At 24.3% G+C, this 17,303-nt stretch overlaps 1 protein-coding gene across 1 annotated transcript; it reads right to left on the reverse strand.

The window, feature by feature from the left end:
• Nucleotides 1-10,265: 10,265 nt before the first annotated feature.
• LOC105359621 (mucin-12) lies at nucleotides 10,266-12,632 on the reverse strand. The gene is made up of 2 exons (XM_011496250.1): nucleotides 12,558-12,632; nucleotides 10,266-12,090 (listed from the first exon to the last, which is right to left on the reverse strand). The coding sequence occupies exons 1-2, from the start codon at nucleotides 12,567-12,569 to the stop codon at nucleotides 10,294-10,296; spliced, it is 1,809 nt and encodes a 602-aa protein (XP_011494552.1). The 5' UTR covers nucleotides 12,570-12,632; the 3' UTR covers nucleotides 10,266-10,293.
• Nucleotides 12,633-17,303: the final 4,671 nt, after the last annotated feature.

Genomic DNA, 17,303 nt, shown 5'->3' on the forward strand with positions numbered 1-17,303 from the left:
AATTTATTTAAAAATTTATTAATAGTTAAGAAGCATAGAGTTGCAAATAGAAAATAATATTGTATCATTATTATTGAATTATATTGCTTTACATATATAGTAATTAAATCATTTGAACTTGCATATTAACAATTAACACAAAAATAAGTGTTCATTTTATTATATAGTAAATTTTAAACTTTTATGTTCGTGAAGTGTCACATGTTTTTACAAATGAAACGTACTAGCGAATACGAGAAAATTATTCATAAAGATTAACAAAAAATTGCTCAAATCACATAAAATTTTCATCGTCATTATTATTATTTCTCTTATTGATATAATATAATTATTCTTTCATAGATACACTCGTACACGTGAAATAAACTTAGCGAGTTTGGTATTAGAAAGACAAGTGAAAAAATTTATACACATTTTAAGGTAATAGATGAAAAATAAAATGGTTTATCTTTTGAATATACACAAATATTACTTCGTCATGCTATTATAAAATAAAGGTCGAGTAAAATTAGAAATGATAGAATAAATTTTTAAATTATGAACCATTTTTTATAAAAATTAATCTACTTAAAATTTTATATTCCAGATGAAATTTGAAATAATACCTGATATTGACTCTAGAGTAAAAATCAGAAATTGAATCATTATAAATGCTAATTATACTTTGTACAATGCATTGTAATAAAATAAAAGAATAATTTTGAAACATTGAAACTTAATATTCGATATTTATAAAATTCTACCCTATAAAATTCAATTTACTTTTTAAAAAACATATACATTACTACATTAAACGTACTCTACAATATCCATAAATAATCAATAATAAATAACAATTACATTACTTTAATTAATTTTTATAAGTTCCGTGTCAAAGCTATAAAAAATGTTAAAAATATAATTGAAATAAAATAATTAACATATATTGGAATAAAATTATTTTAGAAAAAACTTTATTGTTATAAACATAGAATTGGTTAAGATTTCATTAGTTACTAAGATGTTTTTATATTCTACGAGAAAATTACATTTTCAACTAATCTGTGCCTTCAAGTATAGACAATTATTCATTCAATATTTATGATGTTATTGATAATTCAAATATGTTAATTGACGTACTTATAATTTTATGGAAAGTAATTTTTAAATTAATAACTGAAATGTAAGATCAATAGTACAATTCTGATTAAAAAAAAAAAAAAATAAAAAAAATTATTCGATAAAACGATATTAATGTACTATAAATTTCTGTATTGTAAAACTATAATAATTATAAAATACAATAATAATATTTATTCTCTATAAATTATCATGCATATATATATATATATATATATATATATATATATGAATATGTGGAAAACTATAACAGTCTGTTGAAGCAAATAAGAATATCATATGAGGAAACTGTTTTAAATAAATTTGTAGGATTTAATTAATGATCTACTATTGAAAGGTGAACTTTTTAATCGCATAAAATTATTATTTTATCAATTTAATGATCATACATGACAAGATAATAATTGGAAAATCAATCAAGAAAATCTCATAGAAAAACAATGGATAAAATTAATTTTTAATCATTTTTCTTTTGCGATTTGCAATATATATATATATATATATATATATATATATATATTTTTTTTAAACTGTGTCTGCATCAACGTAATAAAGTCATTACAATTGCGATCAATAAGCCCTGCAAATGTATTGTGTATATCCTTTCCCATAAAAAGAGCCAATCCCTACTATTCCCAGAGAATTCGAAGACAATTGGTAGCAACGGCACGCGAACCGCCGATCGAAATCACTTTCCCGCTTCCTTTTCCTTGTAAAGCAAACGTTCATTGGAAAGCGACTGATAGAAGTACGTCTCTTTCCTATGAATAAAACAAATCAAAAAAAAAAACCAGCAGTTTCGTTCTTAAGTCGACCTTTTCTTTGTAAGAAGCTATCTCCATTTCAGGTTGACACTACTCTCCTTATAGTTGTTTAGGAGAAGCTGTAACAGCAGGAGTCGCGCTTTACTTTCACCGAAAGAGAGTAGAAGTCTTCAATTGAAGTGGATGACCGCACCTTTTTACTTTTAGAGAGGGAGAAAAGGAAAAAAAAAGAAACACACGGGTATAAACGTCGATATCCTTCTTTTATTTCAATGCTATATTATAATTATACTTACAAATTGTAACTTTATTATTATTATTATTTATAAATAATTAACGTAGTATTTTTGTTAGAGTACTTGCAATTATAAAAATTATCTAAAATTATTTTAATGATATGAAATTAATGAATTAATATAAAATTCAATTTGTATAAATATGCAAAAATTTTTAAATTAAACTACTCTTTCTTTTTCATTTATAATTTAATAATATTATTATCTTTAATAATTTAAAGTAATTTTCAATTATAGATCCATTTAAATTAAATTATATTGATCGAAGTATCATTGTATGGTGCCTTACATGAACTGTCGATATGTAAATATTATATGTTTAAATAAAAAAATAATTGATATGAAATTGACTGAACTTTAATATTTAAGCAAAAGTGTTTAGTTTTTTCAACAAATTGAAAATAGTTTAAATAAAAATAAATGTTACTATCAAAAATATTCAAATAATAATACATCTTTCCAATTTTTTCAATATCAAATTTGAACATAAATTTGATTTTTACTATCATCAAATTTCTTATGCAAAGTTACTTATTTGAAATTAAAAATTAGAAAATATTTCGAATAGTCTATCTGAATTTCTATTGATAATAATCACATTTCATCAACGAAACAATCGAATTTTCCTTAAGAATAATTTGACAATAGAGCTCACGATATGTATTGAACTTTATTGATGTAATGAAATAGCACCTACCAATTTTACAAAATATTTATCTGACAAACCGAAAGAAAACGAATTTTATCCGAGAATACTAGAAAAAGTAGGCATTGTTCAAAGACCAAAATGAATCACTGTCACGCTTTTGTACGCAATAAAAAAATTACAGCTTACTAAGAGTAAGGCCGATTTCTTTTAATTCGCCCATACTTCTAATGATTTAATGATACATATAAGCTCTCATAAATACAACTATGCCTCTTTGAACATAAAAGGGGAGAGGTCTCCTATATGTTTAAATATATATATATATATATATATATATATATATATATATATATATATATATACATACATATACATAGGCGTGTACAAATACTTGTACGTCTCAGCTCTAAAGTGGATAAGTAACTGGAACAAGTTAGAAAAAGGAAAGTATGAACTTAAAAAGTTTGTGAAATAAATTTCCCACGAATAACTCGGAATACGAGAGCAATTATAAATTTATGTACATGAATAAATATTGTTTATATATAAACAACAGTCTAATGTTAAATACATTTTTAGAAAAATTTTTTGAAAACTTTTTGAACTACCTGATATGCTTATTCGTAAAGAAATATTTCATTAATATTAATGACTGTAAGAATAATTTTACGTGATCTTTCATCTATTTTACAATGATATTTATCATAATCATATCATATCTACTCTGAAAATCGTTATATTTTACATATTTTACATAAAATGTAGAAAAAGAATTTTGTTTTATTATTTTGTGTTATTTTTTTTAAACTTTTATCATCGGTATCTAAAATAGTAATATTTTATCATGTATTATTCTCAATTGTATAAGATATTGATATATAATTATATTAATATTATTATATTAATAAAGTTTATAAAAGTTCTTCGTAAATTGTTATACACACATGCACATACGCATACGCACACACGCACATACATATATATATATATATATATATATATATATATATATAAACACAAACACATACACACACATACACACACACGCATATATATATATATACACATATATACACGCATGCGCGCGCACACTTATATATATATATATCTATATATTAATTAAGAAAGTAATCTGAAATTTTATTTTTACACTTCTATTAACGTTAATTTGCTTATTCGAATAACGTAAATTATATTTATGGAAATTTTTTTTACTTTACAATGATTAACCATTGTACGTAAAAAGAAATTTATATTAATACACTTTAATATTGTACTTGCTTTATGAAATAGCTTATTGTATAAAAAATTCAAAAATATAAAGATGTGCATTTGTACAATATATTAGAGGGATTATTTTTGTAATTTTGAAGATAAAAACTAGGGTATAGAGAATAGTATATATAGGGTAGAGCAAACAATTTATTTTGAAGAAATAAATATCAAAATTTCAAAATAAATTATTCAATATCAAAATATAAAATATTAATAGAATAAAATTTAATATAAATTTTGTTAAAAAATTTCCTTTTAAAACTTTTAAAATAATTTGTTTAGATTTTTTTAATAAATTAGAAAAATATATTGTAAATTATAAATATCTCGTTTTTATTATAAGTAAACATTATAAGAAAGGTTAATGATAATTTTTTTGACTAATCACATGATATTAATGTAAAACCGTAATTAACCGTAAAACCATGATTTTTATAATATTCAAAATCTTTTTATTTCAAGCTTTTAATATCTATTTCGATGTTAATATGATTGGATAGTAGAGAAAAATTTTCAGAAACATATGTAAATTCTAAATCTATCAAATCTACTAGAGGTCATTCACCCTTCATTAGATCATACCGTGCGATTGGCTAATTAGTTCACGGATTCAGAGAAAATTGCTTTTCCTACACGAGTTACCACAGAGACAATGACCACACATCGACCGCACGCAGCACCTATAGCTATGCGTACGTACAGGAACGATAAGAAAAGTGGGTCAGGTGCATACGAATGCACACTCAAACAATGCATATTTCTGTTAAGACATGTACTGTGCCTCTTAAGAAAAAAAAACTTTTTTACAAGTTTAGCTTCACTGTTTGCTGTTAGCTTTCTGTAGTCTTGACCATACTATAAAAGTCAGAAAAAACGTAACAGTGATGTTTACCCAACGTTTATAAATTATTTACATGTACTTGCTCTAATTGAAGGGACAAATATTAAATAATCCATATTGGGACAGACGATATAAAAATGTATGCTTATTGTGAAAGGAAGAAAGTTATTAAGATTTAGAATCCAAACAACATTTAAATCTCTTCATATATTGAATTTGTTCTTGTTTATGAATATGTCAATTAATCTTCTTCATACATATAAATTCTTATACATATAACTTCATCAAATAAATAAATAAAAATGTAATAGTTGTATTTTAATAACCTTTACAGAAATTCGAAGTATTCTGAATATAACAGTTAGAATCGTAATTATGTATGTATCAATGTGACTTTTTTAATTTTAAAATCTTATTGAAAATATAATGCAATATTTGAATGTATTAAATATTTAGCAACTATTTGAAATTAAAAATTATATAAGAAATTAAATCCGATTAGGTAAAAGCTTGACGACAATTGAGGATATAAAAATTTATTTAGAATATTGTATTAATATAATATTATTTTATTGAATTATACATTGTTTTCTAAAGATAGATTAAAAAGGATATTCTATTGTTCCATCACTTTCTCCTCCTGCACTTCCTACTCCACCCGGCAACCACTCAAAGTTGATGGATACGAATATATTTTTACGAAAATGAAGATCGCCATAAAACTAGGGAAAGGTGGCATATTAAAGAAATTTATCTTAATTATGAGAATGCCATTTTAATAAATACTATCCAAAATCTGATATATTTTTTCACAAACCATTAATTTAATAGAAAATAATATATCGACTCAATGACGATTTACAAACAATAATAAATTATAAAATATATGAAACATACGGTTTTCATTGATAATAATATAATTATTTATAATTTAAATAATCATTAAATTATGAAAAAAAGATTCCAATAACATTGTACGATTTTTTACGTTTTATATTTTGTATTTTTTGAGAGAAAGTTAACGAAAAAAGCATTAATTTAAACAACATTAACATACTTTATGTATTTTAAATTCATTATCTAATTTTCTTTTCTTAAAATTATCTGAAAGTTTCTATAATACGCTATAGAAATATTTTTACAGGAAGTGTAATTCGGTAACAATCTTTTTAATGTATGCATTAAAAGATTATTTATGAAAGAAAAGAATATAAGTCAGTTATAATACCATATCCTCCAAACACATATTTCAAATCAAGTTACATAATTTACTATCACATTAATTTATGTTACGCACATAAGTATAACTAACTTTCTACTTGTGAGTTATTCAATTTTTTATTTAAAATATTTATTTATTATTAATACATAGTAGAAAAAATTATGTGATTGTTCATTCATTGACAATGCTTCTTCAAATAAAATGTTAAATGTTATCTACGACTTTACTCTAATGTATTTAATATACTTAATGATGCAATACAAATACATTTATCAAGTATAAATAAATGACAACTCTTTTGTTTTTCATACAATTGTAAGTGCCATTTTCATTAGTTTTTTTATATCTTTTATCTGTATATAATAATTCACTGTATAATTGAATTAAATCATGAAATTGAACAAATTACTATAAAACAACTATAGTAAAATAAAGATATCATCTATCTCTATGTAAAAGTGAATTCTTATTTAATGAGAGGAAGCGAATGACACGAAAGTCATTAAAAGAAAAAACAATATATATTATATTATAATTATAGACCTATCATCGATGAATTACAAAATTTAAATCATAATGCTTACATTTATTGAAAATAATAAATTTATTATTTCGTACAAAATAATTGAAAAAGTGTACCTGCGAAGTACATGAAGATCTGTACAATTAATTGAATAGACATTTAAGCTCTACAATTAATTGAGAAAGTAGCCAATAACATCGACACAATATAGCGTTGATGTAGAATAATTTTCCAAGTATATACTCTTTCTTTTCTAACAAAGCATTTTTTACTCAATATTTCATTTAATGTATTGAGTTTCTCATATTCAATTTTGTAAAAAATTAATATAAAATTTCAAATATTTTTCAATCGACTTACACCTCTCAAATAAATTATAAGTTCTTCGTGTATATTTTTTGATTATTTAATAAGATACTTTACGATTTTATACTTACTAAAAAATAATTAAATATATATAATTGTTTAAATTGGAAACAATAGAGCTATTCTACTTATATATATATAAGTTTCTTATATCTGAAATTGTTTGGATTTATTTCAAATTTTAATTACTTTAAATTATTTAAAAAAATTTTTATATAATTTGAAATAACATTCAAATAAATAGATACATATTCATTTTTTTTTAACTTTACTATACATTGGTTTAGTGAATAATGAAAAAAGAAATTATCAAAGATAAAAATATTATTTTGAAGCAACTTTTTATTATAATATAACATGATTATACTAATAGATCGTGTTTTATTGCAATTTGAAAAGTTATTTAAAAAATTAACTGAAAAAAATTTATTGCATGGATTCTGTATTTTATGATTCATAACACATTATTGATACATAAATAGTACGTATTTAAATAATTATTTTATAATATATTCTTATTATTGTACAGTTTAAATTATTTATTAAAACAAAAAACAAAAAACAAAAACAAAAACAAAACATATATATATATATATATATATATATATATATATATATATAATAAATAAATTATCAATATAGAAATTGATAATGCATTGTAAGCAACTAATGAATGACACTTTCAAAATTTCATACGTTAAATAATCAAACATGAATTCATTTTTTCACAAAACTATGATCACTAGATTTCAAGCACAAATCCTAATTCAAATTTTTTTATTGTATTATCTCAATTGATTCATAATTATACAACTAAATTTTATATGAACAGAATTAATATCTAAACATAATTATAGAACTAAATTCTATCTAAACCTAATGAAAATAAAATTTTGTTAATCAAATTTTCATATGAAAATATTAAATTCTATTTAATACAATTTTACAAAATAATGCATCTATATTTTAATTACTAGATAAAGTAATATGCAGTTTATATTTAGACATTAGATAAATATTTTAAATATAAATAAAGCGCATTATTTATAACTTATAAAATGCTAGTATTTTTTGATAAAATATTGTTTTATAAATTAATATTTATATACATATGATATATTTGCACTTTTATATTATTTAGACACCAGAATAATTAACATAAATTATTTTTTGATTTTCAAAACCATTACAGAGTCTAATAGTTTCAAATTTTGAAATTCAATGATAAAACGAACATAATATATAATAATAATGTAAATTTATAAATAATAATTTCATTTAAATTCGAATTTCTTTAATATTAAACTTTATACACTTTATTCCTAATTATAATCATCACAACTTTTTCCGTTTAATTATAATCTTTACACCTTTATATATATATATATATATATATATATATATATATATATATAATTAGAGAGTTGTAATAAAACAAAAATAAATAAAATGAAAATAAAAAAAAATAAAATGTGTTTTGTTGCGTGTGTATGTGTTGACGTTTGATAAGAATCAATAATATTATTTAATAGATATATTTACAAATATAAATTATTTTGAATTACTATAAATCGTTTATGTTTTTATCATATATATTTATATATATATATATATATATATATATATATATATATATATACAATAATTAATAATGTTTACATAAATCACATTTCCTGTGATTATATTGATCCTTTAAATAGTAATAACAACTTTTTGATCTTGTCGTAGTTTTTATAACACCATGGCGATATTATGAACTAAATTACTTAATTTTCTTTTTTATGAAATTGGTTTGAAAATACATAAACTTTATATACGTATGTACAATAAATAGACTGATAATATATTTATATTTAATTTGAATCTGATAGCAATGAAAGAAGTCATATTACAAACATCCTTGTTGTAATAAATAAGAAGCTCGACTAACTCCTTTTCACTTATCAGACTATGTTCATAAAAGCGCCTCTTCTAAATTCAAGATCATTAATTTGAACAGGTTTAACAAGAGTATAAAAATATGTGAAAGAAAGATGCCATTAGAGAAGGTCAGATATATGTATCAGTAAAACTGGCCACATGTAGTTTCTTAGATCTATTGATGTATTTTCCTAAATAAAAGTAAATATTTAGAAAGGAGAAGTTCTTATCCGGTCATCGACTTATTGACTCTTGAAGTAAAAGTCATCTCCTTCTAGCACATCATAAATGTCTATTTTATATTCATAAAATTCTCGCGTAATTATTATACTTTCTCAACTCAAATAATGGATTATAGCGTTTACTACTAAACTAAACATAAAGTAACAGAAATTTAAATATATTTATATTATTCTCGATAAAAAAATAAATAAATAAAAGAAATTTTAATGCAGTATTCTTAATATTAAAACGTGATTACTTTGTTTTGCAAGGATTTAGAAAAATATATAATTTTATTTCACAGATATTTCACAAACTATTGGTAATGCCTATTTTAATAATTATTTATAAATGAAATTATTAAATAGATTGAAAAATTATTTTTATTTTTCGTTTTTATCAAAACTGATCAATAATAATAAATTTTCTGTTAATCAATGTATAATATATATATATATATATATATGGGATTATATATATATATAATGTTATTAGTTTTAAAAATATAATAATAAATAATTCACTGACAATATATGTTTGTATATGCAATGTTTATTAAAAATTAACAATAACTAATTATAACAATTCGTGCATGACTAACAATTATTGCACAGTATAAAAAGTTCATTATTATAATTCATCGCAATATATAAATACAGATATTCTAAACATTGTTATACATATAACGCTCAAGCACACTATTAATGTGTAGAAAACGTTTTAGCCTCGGTAATATTTCTATACAATAGATATTTCGCAAGTATATAAAAGTATAAACGAAATGGCAAACAAGAAACATAAAATGAATAACGTATTAGCGCGTTCGTTCTCATGACTGATAGATATAACAAAGATATATTATTTATTTCTTGTCTCATCTAAAATAATGAAAATACTATCAGAATAAAATTTTTGTTATTCATTAATACCACACACACGCACGCACGCACGCACGCACGCACGCACACACACACACACACGCGCGCGCGCGCGCGCACACACATATATATGCGTATAAAAATTACAAAACTTATGTAATCTTTATTGAATTAGGTACAAATTGCTTACTGACACAGAAGTACAGACTAATCTCTATTTAGTACTTTGCATTAGGCACGGAATATGAAATTGTATCGTAACCTGTTGCTTCTCCACTGTCGATATAAGGCATCGATCTATTTGGTGGATATCGGTGATAACGAGTGGACGGAATGGAATATGAACTACTAGAATCGGTGCCACTATCATACGAATTCGATGTCGATTGTAATGAATAATTTTCAATTGAATTCGACAAACTAGAAGTTGGTCTGGAGGATGAACTCTTATAGTTCAAGATAGAATTTGCGTCATTTGAGGAGCTACTCGTTGATGATTCGTAACTAGTACTTGGCCTAGAAGAACTTACAGAAAGTATGGCGCGAGCAGCAGTTTTATAAGGAGACTCGGTTTGATAAGACGAACTTTGACTCGGCATAGTATGTGTATTTTCAGAATTCGAATAGTTAGGACCATTAGAGGATGTGAAGCTAATGCTAGGATATGCTTGATTCGAATTTTTTGTATTATAATTAGTAGTAGTAAGAGATTGACTATGGCTTGGAATACCATAACTCGTGGATGGAATAGAATAAGACATTGCTGGTGTGCCATAACTTGTTAACAAATAACTCGATTGTTTTGATGGAATTGACCTTAATGTATTACTCGAATAATTCGGAGATACTGCGTAATTTGTATTTCCAGAATTTGAATATCCAGAATTAGTACTTGATGAAGGCATGCCGGGGCTTGAAAGGCTTTCTAATTTTATAGCTGCTCCAAGTCGCATTTGGTTACTGGTTGTGTATATACTATCGTCGGAGGAAGCGGAGGTGTATTTTGTATAGTCACCTGATGAACTTGAAGGAGTATTTGCGTAAGCTGCGGCTGCTAATGGTAATTGATAACTTGAAGCTGACAATGAGTTACTGTAAGCGGGATTATTGAATGCTGAATTATAAGGAGAAGCTGAAATTGTCATTGTATATTCCGACGAGGATGGCGCAGGTGTCAATGTAGAAATCGGTATGCTATAGCTTGATAATAACGTATTTTGATGAGGGGTGGACGCAGCCATAGAATAACCGCCTGTAACAATATGGGAAGAAGAGTCTCCTGTTAATGGTGCATAAGAAGCACTATATGACCCTCCATTATTGACAGGTGATGAACCAATTGAGAGTCCTTGAGAGCTTAAGCTACTTAAAGTTGAAGGAGATGTTCGATATCCTTGTAGATTGGATACTTGCGACGAACCCAGAACCACGGGTATACTATAACTGCTAGATCCTACTTGAGATCCAGTTGGATATATTGGTGTATATTGTTGTTGTGCTTGTGTAGCCACTGTTCCCTGAGAATTGAAGGTGATTGGTCCAGTCTTTTCCATATGTGAATATACACCCATATTAGGAGATAAGTATGGGTTCTGACTGCTTATAGAACTGCCTAATAAATTAGCAAAATTCAAACCAGGTGATTGGAAATTATAACCAGAGTTTTGACCAAGGTTCAAGGATTGTCCTATATTATGGGCTCCTATAGTCGAAAATCCAGGTGAAGTTTGTGGCGATAGGTTAAGCGGACTATGGCTTAACGGGTTAATATTTCCATAACTCCCGAAAGGAGCATATCCCGGAAAACTTGGAAATCCCTGAGTGAATGAAATACCTGAAGAAGGAGATGTTTGAAATCCTTGATAAGAGTGCCCACCATACGGTACACCTGAATAATCACCAATACCACGTTTATTCTTTCTATCCTTATATCTTCCTTGAGATGTGTTATCTGGATGAGATGAATGATCTTTACAAGAGACAACTGAAAAAGTTGTTACAAGTCCAACAAGAATCTATAAAAAGTTAGAAGTGTACTAAAATACATAACATTATTTAAATAAATTTTAATTATGATTTTACGAAGATAATTATTATTTTTAAAAGTAATACTTAAAATGTATGTATATGTATATAAATCGATAACAATAAGATATAATAAAAGCTGCGCGAACAATGTGTTTAAAATTACAGTTAATTTATATAAACTAAAAATTTATATAAACAGTAATGCAAAAAATAAATATTATTATGTTTTTTGTTAAAAAAATTCGTATTCTATAAAAAAAAATTCGATTAAAGTTATTAATACTTTATTATTAAAATATTTCAAAATTTTATGGAACTTTTAAAAATGTAGTTTATAAAAAATAGTATGATAAGTTATTAAAAATCCAAACAGAACTAAATTATTAGACGACGTGCGAGAAATCTGGTACCTATACTATCACAAGAATAGGGAGGGAAGTAAGAAGTAACTTACTGACAGCCGCATCTCGCAAATGAATTTACGTCAACTAAATAGATATAATAAAGTATATGGCGTTACTATTCCGGGTATTGAAAATCACTGAATAAGATAAAATGTCGTAGTGTATCTGATGCGATTGCTGACCAGATGAGACCTTTTATATTGCAATCCCCTCTTGATCTTGCTCTAGAGAAACGAAAGGTCTAGGTGAAGGCAACCGAGTCCACACGTACCTTGGCGAAGGCGTTCACGATTCACTGTCGCGCCAAGCCGGACGACTTTACTTTTGTGGCCGCAATGCATTCTATCGGCCCGCTACAACGGAAGTTGAGTAGGAGGAAAACTACGCGATGGTTGGATAGCGAGGTTCAAGTGAGGGAAAACGGATCTAATTCGAGAATTCAAATACAAAGACACAATTGTTTCCAATGTTTATCTTTGAAAAATACTTTCAAACAACTTGAGTCTGTTCCTTAAGAGACGACAGGCAAATAGGCGATGAAATGATAGAATTGACAACAATGGATATTACCGAATATGAATACCACTTCCATAAATTTATAATGGTTCTTAGTCTCTTTACCTGCAATAATTTAAACAGAATGGTTTCACTTATTGTATTGTGCATAGTATGCGAAATCTTGTTATCGGGTAAATTGAAGCTGATGTCATAATTAGCTTCACGAATTCACTTTCAAATAAGATTTAGTTTAGACAGAATTTTAATTATATTATGCGATATGCAACGATTTTCATATTATGAAACACGTAATATATTACTTATCAATGATTAATGTTTATTAACACATAAAAAGATAAGAAATTAAAAAAAAATTTACGGATTGTTCAGATAAGAAGATGAATTATGATTAAATATTACTTAAAATCAATTAATTAAAAATTACCATTTGTCTTTTGTATGATCATTTATATATGATATAACTATAGCATCTAATTATATGATTCGTGTAGCTTTAATAATATTAATATTATTAATCAATTAATAATACGCACATTCAAATACAAATTTTAATTTTAAAACAAATTTAAAAAAAAAAAAATTTCCATAAATCTGCAGTATCGAAATTAATAAATATTAATTTACTTGATAAATGATTCTTTGTAAGGCTGTAATTATAAATTTACTAAAATTGTAATTATTTTTATAAAATACAATATAAATATAAATATGATAGAAATAAAATCATTCTTTGTTCTATGAAAAAATATGAACTAAGTATCCGTTAGGGAATTTATGTTAAAAATAAAAGTATTAGGAACGAAAAAATATAATAAACAATACGAATTCAAATTTTTTGGATAAAAAATTCAAACAAAAATAATTTGGACAGGTACATTATTAATTTAATATTTAATTTCAAATTAAAAATGCTATGCTAAAGCAATTTTATTTAACTTTTTGTCAGAAGAAAATACGAAATATTTAAATACAAACCCTCGTAACTTGAGAACAATTATATCAAACAGATTTATAATGATTTACTACCAATACGAAATATAAATCACCATCATATATTAAATTTCGCAAATCTTCTATTATTCTAAAATTAACATTATAAATGTCATATATTTATTGACATTGCTGCATTCTATTTATAAGATGTTTATACGCGCTTGAAAGAAAAATTTTTTTTTTCTTCAAACGAATAATTATACAATTTATGAAGCAAAGAATTTTTTGACTAGTCTTATTATTTATTTAATCTTTAGTCTTTATATTTTCCAATTATATAAAAAAATATACATCATTGATAAATTGGAATTCAAAGCATTTTTATTTACAAAATAAATGAAATTTTGTTTAGCCAAAACATGACATGGACAATTCTAACACTGCAGAAATGACAATTCCACTTGGTTTTTCTTGCTACATTGACTTATAAAGGACAGCAGAGCAACTTCTTCAGCGTGCATCAACAGATTTCACGATTATATCCTATAAGGATCGGAATAGATAGGAATCTTGACTGGCCAGATCTAGTGTAACTTTACTAGTAGTAAAAGTAAAGAAGCGTGACTGGATAAATACGATTTTAGACGAATACAACGCACATTAATAAAAAGATGCTTAATATTGGAATAAAAGTAGACACCAACACATAACAATAATTACTAAATCCTTAAATATATTTACGCAGTCTTTAAAATCACTGTGGTAGTCATTCGCTACATTACTACAGTATATATTTATTATGGATGTTTGTGTTGAAAGTTTTCAATTATCTCTCTATGCTCAATATGATTTCAATTTGAGTTAAAAAAGTATGTAAGTTATTTAATAATTAATTTAATCAACCTCCCAAACGCTGCAACGTTTAAATATTAATATGATTATGTAATATCGATATTACCTTTTTACATAATAATGCAATTAAAAAAAGAAATTATAGTCTAATATAAACATCTCTATAAACATCATCAAAAATATAAATATGTCTATTTAAACATTAATAAGTATGATTATAATATATAATGAAAATAATTATGATTATATGCATGTATATATATATATATACTATTATATTACATACATCTGTATATTATACATAATATACAGAGATAATATAAACGAATAATTATGTATTAAAAATTATGTAAAGAAATAATTTACAAACTATAAGTTTGTAAGTATTTTAAATATTTTAACATATTTTAAATAATCCGTAACATGTTTATATATAACACCTTATTTAACGTACTTTAGGTAATTAATAATTAATAATTAATAATTAAGTTTTTCAAGCTTTTAATATATACAAAAACATTTTGGATTTAATATTTATCTGATATAAATTAATTAAATCATGCTTCTATAAGACCTTTAATAAAAAAATTCGATATTTAAAAATCCTATTATATTTATTTGATCCGAAATGTGATTTATAATATAAGTCTAATAACGATATAAATAATTGTTTGTTAAAATTCAACATGATATTAAAAAAAAAAATGATCACTCGTTTTTAACTTAATATTTAATTTAAGTTTATCATGAATAAGTTAATTCTCAATTCCAAATAATTTTATTGGCCAATTTAAAAATAGATTTGCATTTTTCTCATAACTTTATAATCATAATGCAAAAACGTAAAAGAAATTAAATATTTGATAAGAGCTTATGAACTGTTATATTATTTTTTCACAGCGATTGTAATAATCCAAATCTCACACGTTTATGCAAGCAATATTTTAGAAATAGAAATGAAGTGGTATAACTCATAATCATTACAAAAAGTATTTAAATTGGATAATTAGGAGTAAATTAATTATGTATAAATAAATTAATTTGCACATAATTATATTTACATAAAAATAGATATTATCTAATGTTTTATTAATATAAAAATACTTTCATTGTATGCTTATGTTAATTTAAATTCTGTTGCATTTATAACAGAACATTATTAATTACATATTGTAAATTTTAAAAATTTATGATATTATATATGATACGAAATCGCTCTAACCTTCTAAAATAATAATCAAATTCATTTTTAAATATATTTTTTAATAAGTTTTTTTAATATTTTTATATTGAATATTTTATATTTTATACTTTTATATTTTTTATTTTTCATTTTTCAATTACTACAATGAAGGTATGAGTTAGTGGCACAAGCATTGAATTTCTTATAATACTTCGGTTGCGTCTGCTTTCAGAATGTTGCTATTTATCTTGAAAATGCACACGTCAACAAAGAGAAGCCTTTGACTGATACAAAGTTCTATTGGATAAATCATTTATTGAAACTATCTAATTATTGATAAATTTAACTAACTAATAATAAATAACCATATAGTACATAAAATCCTTTATACAACATATAATAAATACAACATATAGGCTATAATTTTTATAAGCAATTTGGCAAAAAAAAAAAAAATAAATAAAAAAAATCATCCGCTTATTCTAGTTATTTATGTAGAAGAAACTCATAATAGTTATTCTAATTGTTTTGCGTTTGAAAATTAATGTGCCTCCTACTATATGCAGTGCATATCGGAACAGATTTCAAAGATAATACGTGAATGTATATATTATGTATGCTCGAGATTAGTCGGGTCAAGCTCGGCTGCATAATCGTGTATGGAATCGTCAAACATCTATCGAGGTCAGGATCGAGAGTTGTCTTAAATTCAAGGTTAATTTGTGGTTAATTTACCGGAAGTACATTTGGATTTCTTATATGAGTCAGAGTTTACAATATACCTACAATTTTCACAATCCTTTCAATCTATAAGATTTTCATACATTTTTATGAATATGAATAACCATCTGCTTCAATTTAACATGATCAAGCATTATGTGCACGTTCCGGTATAGTAAATTATATAACATCAATATTATTAATCTATTTGTCCATTATCAAAGATATTAATTGTTGCAAAAACATGAGTAATATGTATTATGAAAAGTCATAAAGATATTTTATTTTTGTATAAACATGCATTCATGAAAAAAAATGACTATTAGTATTATTAGATATTATTAATAGCATGTTATTAATATAATTTTATCAGAAGAATTATTGGATATTATTGAATATTATGTCTACGACCATAAAGCAATATTATACCAAATGTACTACTAGAATATACCAAATAGTAAAACTATTAAAAATTGTAAACATCTGTCATAATTATACTCAATATCAGTACATATTTAATTATTATTTTTGTAAAATTGAAAATATATCACACCAAATATGTGAATTTTTTATTTATAAATGATTATTA

Source organism: Ceratosolen solmsi, unplaced genomic scaffold (assembly GCF_000503995.2).
Source record: "Ceratosolen solmsi marchali unplaced genomic scaffold, CerSol_1.0 scaffold29, whole genome shotgun sequence".
In the NCBI taxonomy this organism is placed as follows: Eukaryota; Metazoa; Arthropoda; class Insecta; order Hymenoptera; family Agaonidae; genus Ceratosolen; species Ceratosolen solmsi.